Source organism: Herpailurus yagouaroundi, unplaced genomic scaffold (assembly GCF_014898765.1).
Source record: "Herpailurus yagouaroundi ecotype Mexico unplaced genomic scaffold, PumYag 159, whole genome shotgun sequence".
NCBI classification, from domain to species: Eukaryota; Metazoa; Chordata; class Mammalia; order Carnivora; family Felidae; genus Herpailurus; species Herpailurus yagouaroundi.
This window is the reverse complement of record NW_024412400.1, coordinates 80,321,329-80,339,446: the sequence shown is the minus strand read 5'-3', so window position 1 is coordinate 80,339,446 and position 18,118 is coordinate 80,321,329. Positions and strand designations below refer to the sequence as shown.

General features: G+C 39.4%; 1 protein-coding gene across 7 annotated transcripts in view; it reads right to left on the bottom strand.

The window, feature by feature from the left end:
* Positions 1 to 18,118, bottom strand: part of LPP (LIM domain containing preferred translocation partner in lipoma) — a 692,086-nt gene that overhangs the window by 100,086 nt on the left and 573,882 nt on the right. For all 7 annotated transcript variants that reach the window (XM_040481153.1, XM_040481156.1, XM_040481155.1 and 4 more), the window contains one exon: positions 15,431 to 15,600. In XM_040481153.1, the coding sequence (XP_040337087.1) occupies positions 15,431 to 15,600 (170 nt within the window). The remainder of the gene's footprint in view (positions 1 to 15,430; positions 15,601 to 18,118) is intronic.

Genomic DNA, 18,118 nt, shown 5'->3' with positions numbered 1-18,118 from the left:
CTTTAACGGTGTCAATACTGTCACTCAATTTAACCAGCAAAATGGACTTACACTGTCTCGAGGTGCATACGTGCTTCTTCCCTGACTTTTAAGTATCCACCTTCCTAGAAAAGGAAGGGTAGCATCAGCATGGCCTTTCCCTTGGCTGTTGTTCCTTGTGGTCTCAAGAGAAAGGAATTCGACCTTTGTGATGAATCCCTTGAAGATGCCAACAGAGGAAAGTGATGAGTACAAGACAATCCGTCACGTATGCAAAAAAACCTATGCACCTGGAGATACTTTTTACCTCCTGCACTCCTGAATTTTCTGCAGAATAACACACATATAATGAACACTCAATAAATCCTTGCTTTCCACCAGGCTGATTTCTTTTCCTTTGATCCCAGAAGTTATAAAGTTCAACAAGGAAAAGAAATACCCAGAAATTCAAATTATCCTTGTTCCTTCTTTTTCCTCCCATCGAATCCTACTCCACCTTCAAGGCCTGGCTCAGATGCCTTACCATCTGGGAGGTCTTTTTTTGAATCTGGTCCCCATCTCCCTCACCTTCTTCTCTGGACTCTCACCACTGCCTGAATCTCTCTTCCAGATAGATCTTGCTTTGTATTATGGTGTTGTGCTGCCTGGTCCTTTTCATTCAGCTAAGGGCTCAGCACGAGACAGCATGACTGAGTCTCGTGCTGTTTGTTTCCCTCACAGCATTGAACTCAGCCCTCTGTACACAGAAGGTGGGCATTCACTGGCTCTTATTATCGGTTAACAGTTTACTCTTCAGTTAAAAATATCCAAGATACATATGGTTAAATGCTTGCTTCTCCCAAGGCAGTGGAGACAGTAATCCCCTCCATTTCCTGGATTCTCCTCCGTAAGAATGCAGAAACACCCTTGAGCAGAATCGGACAGCACAATTTCATAAAAACAACCTTCTTCGTTTTATTTTACTTTGAACTTAATTAATAGTAATGCTTAACCTCCCACCTCTTAATTACATTGGCAAGTTGGTGAGGTTTATTGATCCATGCATGAGGAGTTAATTCCAAAAGAGACTTTGACAAAGAGCACTTTATGGGAGAACACATCGTTATTCCAGTAGCTTTGCTGGAATGACCTGCAGACACTGTCTGGCCAGACTCAGGCCAGTCTGGCTTCCTGCCACTTGTACCAATTTCCTAATGATCTAATAGGAATGCTCAACAACCCTGTAAAGAACCAAGTCTTTCTCTCTTTTCTGGTCTTAAAAATGAGGTAAGATCTAGTGGGGGTAAAAGTGTATCCTTAAGGGAAAATGCAGCAGGGTTGTGCAATGTTTTGAACATTAATAGGGCCCTTCTGGAAGTCTAGCAAAAAAAGAAAAAAATTAAAGGCAACAGGATGCTCGATAAACACCTGTTAAATACCTAACTACATGGCTTTTATATCTAGAAACACAGGATATTCTAAATGCTACCCCATCAACCAGTGCTGAAAATGAATTCACAGACATATGGCCAAAAGATGTAATCTCTTGTTATGGGCTGAACTGTTTCCCCCCGCCACCACCCCAAATTCGTATGTTGAAACTCTAACCCCAATGTGATGGTATTTGGCGGTGAGGCTTTTGGGAGGTAACTGGTTTACATGAGGTTATGAGAGTGGGCCTTCATGATGGGCTTAGAGTTCTTAGAAGAGACACCACAGAGCTGTTCTCTTTCCCTCTCCCTGCTATGCGGGGACAGAGAAGTCAGAAAGGGGGCTTTCACCGGAACCAAAACTCAACCACCCAGACACCCTGATCTTGGACTTCCAGTCTTTAAAACTTGAGAAATGAATTTCTGTCATGTGGGCCTTTAAGCCACCTAGTCTGTGGTATTTGGTTATGGCGCCCTAAGCTGACTAATACATTTATTAAAAGAGAAAAGGAAACAACTAAATACCTCCCAGGGAGAGATGTACTACGCCGGACACTGCTTTGGTGACACTTTGGTGACACTGCTAAGGTATGGGGTTACACAGGGGAAAGAGACACAAAGAACAGAGAAAAAAATGAGCTTGCTCCTAAGCAGCTTGCAGTGAGAACCATGAGGGTGAGACCCTCAACGGATATAAGGTGGGGACAGAAAAGGGTTAAAACGAAGGTGAAGGAGTAAAACCAAGGTCTAGAGAAAAACTCCGGACACCTGAGGGGAGAGTGCTTGTCTTCAGCTTAGATGAACATAGGGAAAGATTCTCAAAACAGTGGTAACCAAACTGGGGCCTGAGGTTTATTAAAAAAAGACTTGCTGATTTAAAAAAAAATCCTATCTGATGACAGGCCATCTGCTAGCTTGAATTTACTTCAAGAGAAAGGTAGAGGCTAAGATTTAGAGTGCAGGAACTAGCTCAAAGATCTGTTTTAATCCTACGTTAATTCCTCATTTTCCAAAGCCCTTGGTTTGTTAAGCCTTGATTTTGTTAATTTGTAGAGATGAAGGACTTGTGACAGTTCCCACTAGTCTGTCAGGGGTGGAAAAGGAATGACTATGTGGCATTAGCAGGAAATCAGATTTACCACATGACCCTTCGGTACGTGGCTCTTCCTCTCTGACGACCTTCTTGTTAAATGCCTCCTTTCCCCCAAATGCCCCTAATCCTCTCTCCGAGTCCTTTTCCTGTGAGGCCCTGACACATTCTGCATTATCTATTTTGTGGAAAACCTATTTGTATATTTTGCATGCTTTAGAATAGGATTTAGTGTCTGCCTAAACTAGACTAACAATATAAATCTTGACTTTTTTAAGAGTTACATGTTAGAAAGTTCAGTTTTATTTTAACTAACATGTCCTAATGGCTTTATTAATATACACTGCCTCAAATATCTCTTAGCATTAATAAAGAGCCAGCCTACAAAGTAAAAAAAAAAAAACATAACTTTTGTGGAAGACATTTACTCTTCTTTCAAAAAAATTTTTTGGATGTAACTTAAAACCTCATTACATATGTGTATTTGTGGCTTTCAGAGCTTAAAGAATTCCAGGAGCCTCTATTCACCTGTGACACCTTCAGCGCATCTTTCCTCTTCTCTTGGCTACCCATATTATATTTTCCCATATTATAAACATAAAATACTGATTTATTAAATAATCTTAAAATTTTTTTTAATGTTTATTTATTTTTGAGAGAGAGAGAGAGAGAGAAAGAGTGCTAGCAGGAGAGGGCAGAGAGAGAGAGGGACACACAGAATCTGAAGCAGGCTCCAGGCTCTGAGCCATCAGTACAGAGCTCAATGCGGGGCTCAAACTCCTGGACTGCGAGATCATGACCTGACCCAAAGTTGGACACTTAACCAACTGAGCCACCCAGGCGCCCCTTAAATAATCTTTAAGTTCAACAAACATCTTTTTGAAGACCTACAATATATCAGGCCCTTGTCACTGTGAAGTGTCCATAAAGAGCCTCACCATGCTATAATGATGACACCAACCTCTCCAGCATCCCTTGATGCTGTAGGGAAGTGAAAAAAAAAAGAGAGAACCAGAAAGCAGATTTTTTTTTCTTTAAGTAAGCCTGGCTGGAGGCTGGCTTCCCTGGCTGGAGGGAATTACCGTGTCCCATTCAAAGTCATGTGAACATAAGAGAACCTCCATTCAAACTCTCTGGTCGTTTTCATCTGGGAGTCTGGTCTGTGTGTTTGACCTTGAGTGCTAGCTCTTATGATAATTCAACAACTGGAAGCTAGACAGCTGGCTTTACTCTCACATCTTTCCCTTCAATCTTTTATATTTACATTTCAGCAATGACTGCTCACAGGGTCCCAGAGCCAAGTTCTCCTCTCTGCTTCATATACGCACAGGGAGTCTCAAATCCAAGGTGCACCAAAGGGTAAAGAGGCAAAGACCCTCTCCGGAGACACTGGGATCTAGAGTGAAACCAGGTACCTTCTAGCCTAGCAGGGACAGCTCACCTGTTGTGATAACAACCATGGAAAAAAGATGAATAAAATGTAACACTCTCGTCCCAGCATACCACCCTCTGTAAGGGTTGCAAACAGTAAGAGAATAGGTCAAAACTCAAATTATTTTGATATCAATTGCAGAGAGTTAAATCACAGGAGCAAGGAACAAACAAAAGCATTGCACAGGAAAAAGCCACATCTATTTGGGGGAAGTTCTAGGAAAGCTTTTTATGGTTGGTTGACATAGATTTTCAAACCATGGAGATGGGGAAACTCTGGGGCACAGAGAAGCCTAAGATATCAATATCCAGGAGAAGATGGTCCCATTTGGCCAAGTGTGGCTAAAGAAAATGCATAGGAGAGAGGTGGGAGATGGCGAAGTATTTTGGGACTATTTCTTCGATGAGTTGGGCTACAAGCACAGACACATGGATCTCAAAACTGAGCACGCATAAGAATCTCCCTCAAGAGGCTTGTAAAAGATGCACATTTCTTGGCTCCTTGTGCAGAAAGTCTGGGGAGTGGCCCAGAACTTTACTTTTTTAAATTATTTTTTTAATGTTTATTTATTTTTGAGAGAGAGAGAGAAACAGAGCATGAGTGGGGGAAGGGCAGAGAGAGAGGGAGACACAGAATTCGAAGCAGGCTCCAGGCTCTGAGCTGTCAGCACAGAGCCCGATGTGGAGCTTGAACCCACAAACTGTGAGATCATGACCTGAGCTGAAGTCAGATGCTTAGCTGACTGAGCCACCCAGGCGCTCCTAGAACTTTACTTTTTTAATGAGGACTTGAGCGTGATTCCAAAGCAGGTGACCTCTGACACATTTTTGGAAAACCAAGCTTCTAGAGTCTCATGACTGGCCTCTGCCCATCAGACCCTGTGAGCTCTCCAACCACCAGCATGCAGGTAACATTCCATAGACTGCAATGCTGACTAATGAGAATCCTTTGGGGATTCTGTTTGCACGAATCTGGGTCCTGGCCCCGTGCAGTTACTTATTGCTCAAAGCACCCACACTTTCATTTTTGGTCAGCCCTGTCAGCCTCTCTGAACCTTTTAGCTAGCTACTGGGGTAAAAAATATTGCTTTCATTCTGTTTGTGGGGAAATTTAAGGGAAAATAAATGAGGTGAATGCAGAATAGCAGCTGGTCAAGCTGAGTGTAAACAAGGTCTGACTTTCCATAGCACGTTTTTTCTTGAAAATCATTTGCTGCCTCATACCAGGCCTGCTAAGTGAAAGACTGAATGTCTTACCTAGGACTCTTGAACTTATGTTCAGGTTTATTTTAACATTGATTTTAAAGCGCGCGCGGGCACACACACACACACACACACACACACACACACACTCCTCTGTCCCAGTCCTTTTCTTCTAATTGGAAATGTAGGGTTATAGACATTTTTCTCTTTTGAGGGTACAGAGCAGTTCAGAAGACCCTACAAACACAGATTATGTGCTGTATCTGGGTAATTATCATTCCTTTATCCTTTAAGAGACAAACGATACATACGAAAGAAAATGAGGAACAGACTCTTTCCTTATTTTCTTTCCATCCTTTTATCTCTAAAGTAGGAAGTTTACTGAACCCCTTGCCAACAATTCACTCAGCCTAATGAAGTGTACAAGTAATAGGATTAAATAATCTTAAACCATTATTACAGTGGCCTGATGCTGACATTCATCCAAACTCTGGCAAACACCGAGTGGTGAGTTCATGCTTGATTTAAAAATAAACAAACTAGGGCAGTGGGAAGGTTCTAGCATAAAGTTTCAGAGGCATTTAACCTGGAAATCTGAGACTCTCCATCTTGGTTGGAGCTGAAGCAAACCCTGTCCTACTTCTACACTCTCCAACCAAAATTTACGGAATCCAACATTTTCTAGGGATGGTTCTCTGGAGCCGGCAGCCACATATGATTAAACCTCTTCATGTCAGTCCCAAAGAAAGCAGTTCTTTGAAGGCATCATCAAGGTTCATGGTTTCTATTCCTGCCTCTGCCATTAATAAACCATATAACCTCAGGCCAATCAGCCAGCTTTCCTGGCCTTTAGGTTTTCTCAGCTGTAAAATGACGTTATTGAATTTCGACAGTTCCTTCTGGCCTTTAAAAAGCATTCTAATGCTATAACAACAGAAATAAATACAGTTTGGGGTAGGAACTAGAGAAAAAGATTATGTTCAGCTAGCCTCTTCCTCGTTCTGGGCAGTCTGGTTGCAAGCCTGTGCCTCACTACTCTTACCCAGGCCCGCCTTGCAGGTTGCAGAGATATGGTGAGCAGTAACCTTCATCGGCAAAGGGCTCGGGGCTATCTGGGGAAAAGGACTAAATAAAAACCTTAACAAAGACGACACAGTAACTCTTCCCCCCACCCCAAGTCTCGTTGTTGTATAATTACAGGGTGATAATATGAATGCCTGTTAAAACGAGAGGTGTTTTCCAAAGCATATTCAGTCCCCAAATCATTTTGCTCCTGGGTTAATTATCCCTGTAAAATTTCATGGCATGCTTCACTTAGATCATTTATGCTTTCAAAAGCTTGCCTAGGTATTTTGTAGTTTTTGTTGCTTCTGCACAAGGCCTTTTTTTTTTTCCTGTTATATTTTCTGAACCTAATTTATAATTTTTATTTTGTCAGGTAACTGCACTTTTATTATCTTAAACCTTTAGATTTTCTCTGATTTTCTAGACTAATTATAACATCTATAAATACTGACATGTCATAGTCTTATGATTTTGAGTGAAAAAGTCTCAAAAATAGGTCTGAGAAATGCTATTCATTTAAAATTATGAGATACTACATAGAAATGACACTATAGTTTTAGAGATAAGTAGTGAAAATAGAAAGAAATGCATGGATATAATAAACAAAGTTAGTATAGTCATTACCTCTGTACAAGAGTTTGGGGAATGTGATTAGGGACAAGAACCTAAGGATTTCAGTGGAATTTCTAGTGTTTTATGTGTTAATCTGAATAAAGGTACATGAAATTTTATCATATTATGCTTTACATCTTTATCTGTTAGAAATATTACATAATACATTGATATATATGTAAAACGAAAAAAAATATATATATATATGACCATATATGTATGTATGTAAGTGTGTGTATGTATACGTATACATATGAATATATATGATTTTGTTTCCCAATTACCCGTAATGAAGACTAGAATGTTAAAAACAATATAATAGCAGTCATACTATGCATACCTGGCAAGATCCGGGAAGACATCTGACCATCAGTTTATTTTATCCTATTAAACACATATCTTCCTTTTTCTTCTATTTTACTTAGGGCTTGTTTTGTGTTCTTGCAACCATTTTTGTTTTAAACAAGGATAACACTGCAATCATGGAATTACCTGGGATGTTTCATTGTGTGGCACTCAATCTGCTAATATTTCATTTAGCATTTTTGCATGGGTGAAAGATTAGCACACTTTTCTTTTGGGGGCAACCTCATTTAGGTATTATTAATCAGGATGGGGCTGGCTTTCTAAAATGATTTGCGAAGCTTATCTTCTCTTACTGAGCTCTGAAAATTGAACTATTACAGGAATCATTTGTTCTTTAAAGATCTGAGAAGTCCTTTCAGTGAAATTTCCTGATAATTTCTCAGGTCTGCATTCCACCCATGTTTATGGACTTATTCAAGTTTTTGTCCTTTGCATTTTAGGTGTGCACAGATCACAGTCTCTTCTATAAAGTTTGAAGTGTAATAATTTTTAAATGTCTTCTGTACATCTAGTAAGAGCTTCTTTTTCGTTCCTAATTTTCTATAATTTTTGTTTTTCTCGTATCTTCACTGGATGCTTATTTTTCTTTTCAAAGAATCATCTTGTGCACCTAAAAATTCTAGTATTTCTCAATTTATCAATAACTGCCTTTATTTTAATGATCTCTTTCTTCCTTTAGACTTTGTTGCCCTTTTCTAGGTGTTTAGATTAATATACATGTGCCCTTTTATGTTGCAATTAATGATCCTAGCTGTACTTGGAATTCAACTCTGGTTGGGTCTCATTCTGGTTGTTGTGCAGCATTATCAACATCATTACTTTCTAAGGAATCTTTAACCCACAAGTGGGCTTATTTTTTTATCCTTTGATACATTTCTTGTCTTGCTGAACTCTGCCAGCCAAAGTAGGAACTGTATATGTTCCTCTTAGACTATGAGAGCGTGCTTTTTTTAAATCTCCCATGGGGATTTGGAAAGAAGATATAATCTCTTTGCTTATATGGACCAAATCAATCATGTTAATCATATTATTCAACTTCCATAATTGGTTTGTCCAAGACTACATGGAATGTGTTAAAGTTTTATAAAGAGTATGGTTTAACCATTTTCATCTCATATCTCATCAAGATTTTTGTCTTATATATTTCAATGTAATGGTATTAAATGAAGAAAGGCTCATGTTCCTCTGGAACTTGACATTTATCAATAAAGTAATGTACTTTGGCCTATGTAATAGTTTTGTTCTGAATTATACTTTGCCTGTTATTAATACTGTAGTTAGTAGGTGATTAATATTATTTTCTTTTAGCCTGAATTTTCTATTACATATTTTCCTCTTTCTTTAACTATCAGTTGTATTGGTTCATTGCTTATCATCATTTTATTAACCCTGGATTTCCCAGACACTTTAGTTCAGTTAATTTGTTTGTCTGGTGGAATATTTTCTTTGAGTCATTTTCTCAGAAAAAGTAGGTAGGCGATGTATATTCTTTTTGAATGCCCATGGAATATTTAAAATAAACTATTTTTGGAGAAGGCAAAATTTGATGTACTGTGATATGACAAAAGCAAGTTACTAATTAGTACAGGATGGTATGATCCCATTGTATGTGTATGTGTGCACATGGAAACCACACTTCCATAAATGTAACTATATACCTGTATACAGGTATACTGAAATAGAAAAGGTGTGTTAAACTGCTATATTATTTAAATGGGAGAGTTATGCATATCTTAAAATTTTTCTTTAGTGAGCATATAATACTTAAAAACATAGTTGCTGTTTTTTTAAGAATGACTACTATAAGAAAGAATATTTTGAGTTCAATATTTCTCTAATATGTCCAAAAGTAAGGTGAAAGCCACTTTATAAAATTCAGAATGAAGGTTCACTGTATTTTTTTTAAACTTGACATTATGAAAAAAAGGTAATAGAGAAAAAAAATTAATTACAAAAAAAGAAACCTAGTAGTAACAAATGAGATTTCCAATGACTGGCTGGGTCTATGAAAAGAGCTGGTCCTGAGAATCAAAGTCCAGGTCAAGTCTTGGATCTGACACTCACACTTTACAGAATGGGGCAAGCTGACTTTTCCTAAAACTCGGTTTCTTATTACTGGAAAGGAAGGCAGTAATAATCATACCTATTTTCTAGGATCATTAGAAGGTGACATAAGATAAAAGTGCTCTTTAAAAATTAAAGCACTCAACAAATGTTAGTTATTATTATTTTTAACCAGGAAAAAAGAGGTTTTTCCCTTAAAATCTGAGGCATTGCAGGGAAAGCCACATGTAATGCTCAAGAAAAGACGGAGGCTTATGGTTTTTTGGCCAGTAGAAGTTCAGCATCCCTTTTGTAATGCTAGAAGGCATGATTTATGTGGTCATCAATTTAAACGTTAGAAATGGAAGGCTCTAATCACAGAGGGCTGTCACTATCTTCCTATCTTCAGGAAGTTGAATATTAGTTTCTGGGTGATAATATGGACCTAGCCATCAAATGCAAGTTAGAAGATCTGTCCCTAGCCTTAGTTTGTCTTTTGCTTAGAAAATATCAAAGCCACCGTAAACACCTCCCTGCCACCACCCCCCCCCCGCCCCGCCCCTGCTGTCTACTTCACAAGGTTCTAATAGGAATGATTAGTAGTAGATAGCATGGTGAAGTCGCTTAAGAGATTGACAGATGTCCCTCTTTCTTGAAACATTTGTTGTTGTTGTTGTTGTTTTTTGCTTTTCCTTTCTCGCAGACTGCTTGAGGGAAAATGAAGAAACATCAAGAAGAAAGTAAGTGTCTGTGCACATGCACTTGGTGTGAGGGAGAGAGACGGACCCTCCTTGGGGGTGAAAGAGCAGGGGTGGGCAATTGAGAAGAGGGAAGGGAAGCTCACGTGGGTTTTTTGGCTTTTGTCCCAACGCTCAGCTCCTTTCCCAACATCCACATAAAGCACCAGCCATAACTGCTTTTAAAACACTATTAGGAGGAACTGAGCATATGAAAGGACAACCTTCCTGCAGAGGTACAAAACCTACCACCTAAGGTAAGTTGAAAAGTTCGAATGTTTTAACTGTAGCCATTTAGTGACATACGGGAGCAAAAGGCTGCTACAGTGTTGGTCACTAATGTGTCAAATTCGGGAACATTACCATGTTTAGTCTCCCGTGGAGTTGGCCTCCTATTCCCTGAGGTCTTTTAATTACTTGGATTTTAACTAATAAAAATGTCTGTACCAACTTCCACTGTTGAGAGAGTCAGAAGTTGGATTTGATCCACTCTGAGTAAGAGCCCTGGTTTAGGAGAAGATCCTTGGCTGCCATTTCATAAACAGGCTGAGTATCTGAGAATCACAGATGTGCTGTGTCTCCAGCCCAGACTCCTTGGTCATGCTAAAAACACAGCAGTTCTTTTGTTAATCTATATTTGTGGGTAAACCTGTCTCATTCAGGACAGAAGAACACTTAAGTGGAAGGCACGGTTGCTGTCCCTCATACTCATACCAACATAAAAATCTTAAGCAAAGCATGAACCTCTTCTTCTCATATATGTCCTCACATTCTTTCTATGACATTTATTTATTTCAGTATTTCCATAGCAACTGCAGCTATGAAATTACCCCCAACATAGAGGATTTCTAAATTGTATCAGATTATGCTAAGGGGAAAAGCGATGATAATAATGTTATTAATGGATTAAACCCTTATATCTGTATAAAATTTCATAATGTATAAAATATCACAAGTGTTCATTCCTTCTCTTTGGAGATAGGGAAGAAGTTAATATCTGTCTTTCATAAATGATGATACCAGTACTCAGACACTAAATGACTTACCCAAGGTCTCACCTAGAGAGCAAGAACTAGAAGCAATATATTCTAGTTATATGACTTTACTTCTAAGGAAGTTTAGTGCTCTCAATTTTAATCTGTTCCTTTATACAAATCCATAAGAATAATCAAAAGTAAGCTTTTTAAAAATAGATGTATATGTATGTATATGTACATACATATATTTATATGTATACATTATTTATTGAGAGAGAGACAGAGTACGAGCAGGGAAGGGGCAGAGAGAGAGGGAGACACAAAATCTGAAGCAGGCTCCAGGCTCTGAGCTGTTAGCACAGAGCCCGACGCAGGGCTCAAACTCACAAACCGCGAGGTCATCACCTGAGCCAAAGTTGGATACTTAACCAACTGAACCACCCAGGTGCCCCCAAACTAAGCTGTTAAGAGATCACCAAAGTAGAAAAGCATCTCATTGATTTGGAAATACAAATACATACAAACTTAAATTACGTAATGCACTTATTTAATTGGTTCAAAATAAACATAAATAAACCTCTTCAGTCGTGGATAGGTTATAGTTTAACATATGCTTTCGTATTGCTGATGGTTCTGTGAATTTGAACAATGTTTCTAAAGAAATTTAGAAGTTTAGAAATGTTTCTAAAGAAAGCAAAAGTTCTCCAAAGTGTTGTAAAGTAAATGTGGTCACAAAAATCAAAGAATTTATGCTAAGGAAAAAATTCAAAGTAAAATAATGAAAAACCTTAACTCAGCTCTTTATAGGCATGTTATTTACAATACTGAAAGAACAGAGAATACCCAATACCTTTCTAGGGGCAAATAACTTTAAAATGTAGTATGCAAACATAAGGTAAAATTAAACAGACAAAAGCTATAAAATAGAGATTATTAACAATGGAAAGCCATATACATATTTAAATTAAGTCAATCAATAGAAAACACAAAAGCATGTATAAAAATCATTAACGAGAGTTATAATACCTTACAGAACCAAACTGGTTTAATTACATGTGTATATGTGCAAGGATTAAAGATTCCAGAGACAACAGGAAAATATGAATAATCAGTGAAGGAAAGATGAAGAAGACCTAACTGGTGTATTTTCCCTCTAAATTATGTAATTGGTTAATTTAAATATGATCTAAGTTGATTACTAATAATCAATTTAGGCAAGAATAAATTAAATTTATACTAGATGGGTCTCCTTCTTGGACTCAGAGCATTGAACGTGGGTGGTCTTTGCACAGAAATAGTGAACTACATCAAGATCTTGAATAATGCCACCACACTGACTGAGGCCCAGAGCCTGGGTTCTCTGCACTTTCCTTCTACAGGATGTCTCTCAGACATCAGTTTCCACAAGGGAACGAGAGGCAGTTTGACTGAATGCCACTGCAGTTGGCCCTGTTCCCAGGGCTTTAGTTCCAAGAGACATACACACATCCCTAGGATCCTCCTTACTACACACTCTGTCTTCAACACCAACTTGTTTCATTTTATACCCTGAGCTTCCCCGGGCCCCCCCCCCCCCCAAAAGAAAGCTCTTTACTTTTCTGGTATGGCAGCTTATTGGATTTACGAAAAGTTCCAAAGAAATTACAATGCTAGAACATCCATCCGAGAGCTTGGGGTCAGTGCTAAACTCTGAAATCAATATGGAACAAGGGCCTCTGAATAAAGCTTAACTGAATTCTGACAAGAATTAAGTTGCATTTTGGAGTCACCATGGATAGGTCTCATAAGGAAAAATCTTGATTAACGTTTCTTATGAGGGAGGGAAAGTCAAAAGGGATGGTAAGAATTTCCATTGTTTGAGTCCACCCCACTTTTCAAGGATGTGATTAAATATCTCCCAGATACTCTACCTTGTCATAAGCTCGGTCTAGTAACAGGGACCCAAAGTGAAAGAAACTCCCTCCTGAAGAATCACTGAGCTCCTATGCCTGGCATAGAGATCGAAACCTGAGCCCACAGGCTGTACAAACCCATAATTGAGTCAGATTACACTTTTTTAGTCTTATTACTCTACCAGGAGGGCAAGAAATGCATTTAAAAATGGGGCAGGGGTGTGCCTGAGGGGTTAAAACAATTTCCTAAAGCCCAAAGAATTTCACAGCCCTTGGAAGGTCCTTATATTCAGAAAAACCACATATGCCAGAAATCTTGCCAAAATTAATCTCAGAATAACATTCATTCCATTACCATTCCCTGGGCAGGCCCAGGGTGCTTTACAGGATTGCCCCATTTCATCCTCACAGGCCTTTGGGAGAATCCTGCAATCATCCCTATTATACTGTGGAGGAAACTGATGCTTAGAAAGATCCAGTAACTTTCTGGAGGAGACTAAGCATGAAGTGATGACATCAGATTCAAGCCATGTTCTTCATACCTGTTATCCTGTTTCCCAACACTTCTCAGGGTTCCTAGCTCTAAGAGACACAGGAAAAAATGAAGGAGGCTGTCACCGCAGCCCCGTGAATGGTAGCAAGAATCAACCATGCAGTCCGAACAAAGGACAGAAAATAGAGACAAGAGCTACAGAAAAACACAGCAGTCACTTCATATAAGGACAAAGCCATACGTGCTTCCAGAAGCTCTGCTGGCATCATTATCACAGAGCTCGCTGCAGTGAAGAATTTCATGTGGTGGTCCTAAGTCATTGTGAATGACAGCCCATGCAGTCTGCTTACAAAAGACAGGGAGTTCTGTAATTTTTTCTTTTCAGTAAAGATTTCAAAGGTTGATATTTGAAATATTCTCATTTCTTTTGAGATTTTTTAATATTTATTTATTATTGAGATACAGAGGGTGAGCATGAGAAAGACAGAGAGAAGGGAAAATGCAGAATCTGAAGCAGGCTCCAGGCTCTGAGCTGTCAGCACAGAGCCCGACGCGGGGCTCGAACTCACGGACCGCGAGATCATGACCTGAGCTGAAGCCGGACGTTTAACCGAGTGAGCCACCCAGGCGTCCCTGAATATTCTTATTTCTTAAGGAGGTAAGCTTTGGTTCGATGAGCTTTAAGCTCATATGTAATTGCTCCCTGAGATCAACAGGACACTATGGTATTCGTGTTTATGTTCCAAACAAGCTAAAAATGTGTACTGTCAGCAAAGACTATGGGACCAGGGGTGTGAAAAACTGAATATAGCCCCAGGTCTGACACCAAGGATTGAACAGAAGAAGTCATTTTCCTCCTCTCTGTGTTTCTGTATTCTCACTTCTAAAATGAGGAGTTAGACAAATGACCTTTTTTTTTTTTTTTTTTTTCTTCCCAGCTCCAGCATTGTGTAGTACTATTATGAGGCTATCTATGTTTAAGTTAAATTGCCTTTAGGGAGGAAAATGGAATAAAATTGAACCTAAGAGATGCACAAACTATACTGAATCCCTCTAGATCTTAGTCTTAACAAACTTTCAGATCTGTGCTACAGAGACTTGAGGGCTGCAATGAGTTAGAGCCGTCGGGTCACAGGAAGATAGATACCAATGAGACCAGGAACTTTGCGATGAACTTGAACCTTGGGGATCTGCAAGGCTATGTATAACTCCTAGGACCTTGCACCCAAGGTTCTTTTACGTAAAAACGCCCCGACACTGTGGTGAAGCCATGCTTCTTTTGTGGGTTTGCAAAAATGCACTACTTTTCCCACTAACAAGTGCTAAACAGATTAAAAGTACGCAGATAGATAGCAAAGAAATGCATTTTATATTTTTAAAAAGTGTATGTTCATTCATCACATTGATCTATCTTCTGATGTGTATGTAGCTTAATGTGTGTTCTTAAGTAGCCTGGTAAAAACTGAAAAGAGTGTGAGTACTTTTTAGCCACCTACTTATGTAATTAAAGTATAGTTGTTGTGTTCTTTAAAAAAAAAAAAAAACCCAATTATTACCTCAGTCAGTATTACTATTCATTTTCCTTTAGGGGAAATTCATTTCCTTCTATAATGAAGGGTTTATTTCTTTGCATCATTGAAAACTTGCTGGGCATGGTGGTAAGAAAATGTTTGAGTGGGTAAGAAGTGATTCAAAGGGGCCAGGAGTTTGAAAGAGCACGGACAAGTCCAGAGGCCCTGCGTTGTTTCTTTACCAATACTGGCAAATTCAAATGCAAGGTGAGACCTAATAAGAAGAGGTATGACTATGGGAAACCTTCTGATGTTCAGGGGGTGATGTGAGAGCTTGTACATACATGCTTGAAAGCCACAAGGTGATGATCCAGCAGACCACTGATGGACCCTCCTCATGCCTTTCTGACCTCATGCGAACAGGGAACAGTTAGAAAAAGTTAAGGTCTGCCAATTTACACACACACACACACACACACACACACACACACACACACACACTTTGAAATCTGTGGAGAAATAAAGATCTGATGACTACATTCTATCTGGAGTGACTGGCATTCTGCCAAAGAAGGCATCTTTGCAAAGCACAGGAGGCGCGGCAGAGGGAGTCTGAACTTACAATGTAGCAGGGCTCACAGTAGGCTTTCTTCTCCACGGCATAGAAGGGCTGTCCTCGGAGCTTGTTGTTGCAGATGATGCAGGTAAAACAATCCACGTGGAAGACCTGATCCATGGCGGTGCATCCTGTCCCTTCCCCAACTACATTTTCCCCACAGCGAGCACAGCGGCCTGAAAGAAAGAAGGGATTGACTGCTAAGAGCACACCAAGGAACACCTTCAGTCCTTCTGAAGAAGCCAACATGGAGGAGACAGCAGGTTCACAGTGGCAGTGGCAGCAAGAGGGCTGACACCCCCACCACCGCCACCACCAGGTGCGAGATCACCAATATAGCCAGGACTCACCTCTGTGAGGCCGCCATGATGGAGATTAATTTGAAAAGCTCATTTACACAGCTCAAGGACCTACAAAACGTGACAGAGTAGAATTCAGGTCTCCGAATGTCGAGGCCAGGGCTGTGCCTCCAGTCTCACACACAAGTCTAGGAAGAACATGACTCAGCATAGCAGCAGTGGAAGGCACAGCCTAGGAAAGTCTTCCTGCTTAGAGAGTCTACGTGTCCAGTTAGACTGTGAGGGGACTGGGTCCAAACTCAAACTGCGCCTCCTTTCACAAAAGCCCAGGATGTAAAATCTCTCTGCATCCAGCCCTCAATGACAGATCAAAAGGGAGTCCCTTTTATTTCCCGACAGCTCTGACTGCTGGAAAGTTCTTTCTCATACTGAGCCAGACTGCTTCCTCATGCTCACTGCTACCCGGTAGTCCCAGTTCTGTCTTCTAGGGCCTCATTAAGCAAGTCTCCCACTACATTTGACACCCTTTAAGTTATTACAATCCAGTTAGTATTGCCTCCAAGTGTGATCATACTTTGAACGTCCCTAAAACCTGTAACAGATTCCACATACTTGTCGGGGTTTGAGTCCCGAAGGCCCTGGTTGTCCCTGTCCAGCCCAGCATTCTGTAAACTTTCAGCATTCTTAAACTGATTTATGGGGCATGTGGACCACATATGGTCATCAGATTTCGGTTTTAAAAAAATCATTGTTTTAAATAGGAACAATAAAACATTACAGAAGACAAATATTTATGTCAGCGTGAAGCCCTGTGCTGGTTGCAATCTGTATCTCTATCTGGTTCCGTCATGGGAATCTTGAGCCAGAGGTCAGATCCACATCCAGTTTTCTTTCTTAGTCTTTATTTCGATAAGTAAAAAGTCTTTACAAATAATTACAGGTCGCTGGGAATGTCAGCAAGAATCTGCGCTGCGGGCTTTGACACATAAGCTGTAAGCAAACCCAGTGTTTCCCACGTGTCAGGCATTTTCAAGGTGCTTTATATACATGTTAAGCTCATTTCATAGTCACAACCACCTATGTCATAGGTCTGTTGCTCTCCCTATTGTACAGGTGAGGAAACTGAGTCACAAAGACGGTCAATGAAATTCGAATCCAAGGAGTCTAGCTCCAGCATCCATGGTTTTAACCACGATGCTGTTCTGCCTCTGTTTCGTTGTGTGCATCGGGATTGAACACAGAGCTGACATGACGGAGAGATTTCTCATGAAGACTGCTTTCAGCACTCCATCCACTGGATTGACAACCATTTCACACCTAAAAACGGGAGGGCTAAATGTTTCAACTTGGGAGGAAAGAGCCAAATATATTTCTAATCCTCTCTGGTTGCATTGGCACTGGAAAATATTTCTATACATCCTGTTGCAGGACTTCAATGTATTTTTAAAATATAACCCAAACGACAGTCCATTTTCTCCTGGAGCGATAAGAAATATCAAGTACTGGAAAAAGAGTTAAACTCTTGGAAACTGACTGCCACTACGGTAGCTGATACCATAAAGTCCTGATATCATATTCTTGACATTGGATAAAAACTCTTGTAATAAACCTTGTGGTTGTTTTATAAACTTCTGCCCAAGAGTCAACTTGTACTTGTTTTTATTATGAGATAGATAACCTTAGAAAAGTGCCTTCAAAATTTGGAACTTAATTGCCTTTAGTAACAAAATTAGGTTATTGCATATGGCTCTTGTTTTGTGATTATTCAGTAAAGAAACCCGGCTTAATTGGTTTACTAAATAGTTCACTGTGCTACGTCTCAACTTGATGCTAAAATTAGAGTTTCATGCCACTATCTGACATTTCTTTACAGAAAACACACTGGGATTATAGGCAAATGGATCAGTTCATAAAGTCTAACGTTTAAGGAGTCATTAGCATAGTTTAGTATTCAAACTTTTCTTTTTCAACTGCTTGGGCAAACCCATCATATCTGTTTCGCAACATACAGATTCGCTTCCAATATTTATATTGGAATCCTTGTTCACAAAAATTTACATTTTTAATATTAATCTGAAGTGGTATTTATGGTATTATCGTTATTACTATTTTTCCTGCCTTCATTGAATCATATTGAAATCACTGATGTATTCTGGCGAACTAAAGAAACAATGCAATACAATAGTGATAATGAAAAATATAGGTTTAGCATCAGCAGGAAAAAAAAAACATACTAATGACATGAAAATACTCTGAGCTGAATGGCACTGTTGGTGAATACTGGTCAAACAACACCAGTCAACAGAGGTTTTGTGATATATGTGCAATCTTTTAAGAATGTGATGATTATTAACAGTGGATTGGATACCTGTGAAAACTGTAATTTTACATTTCA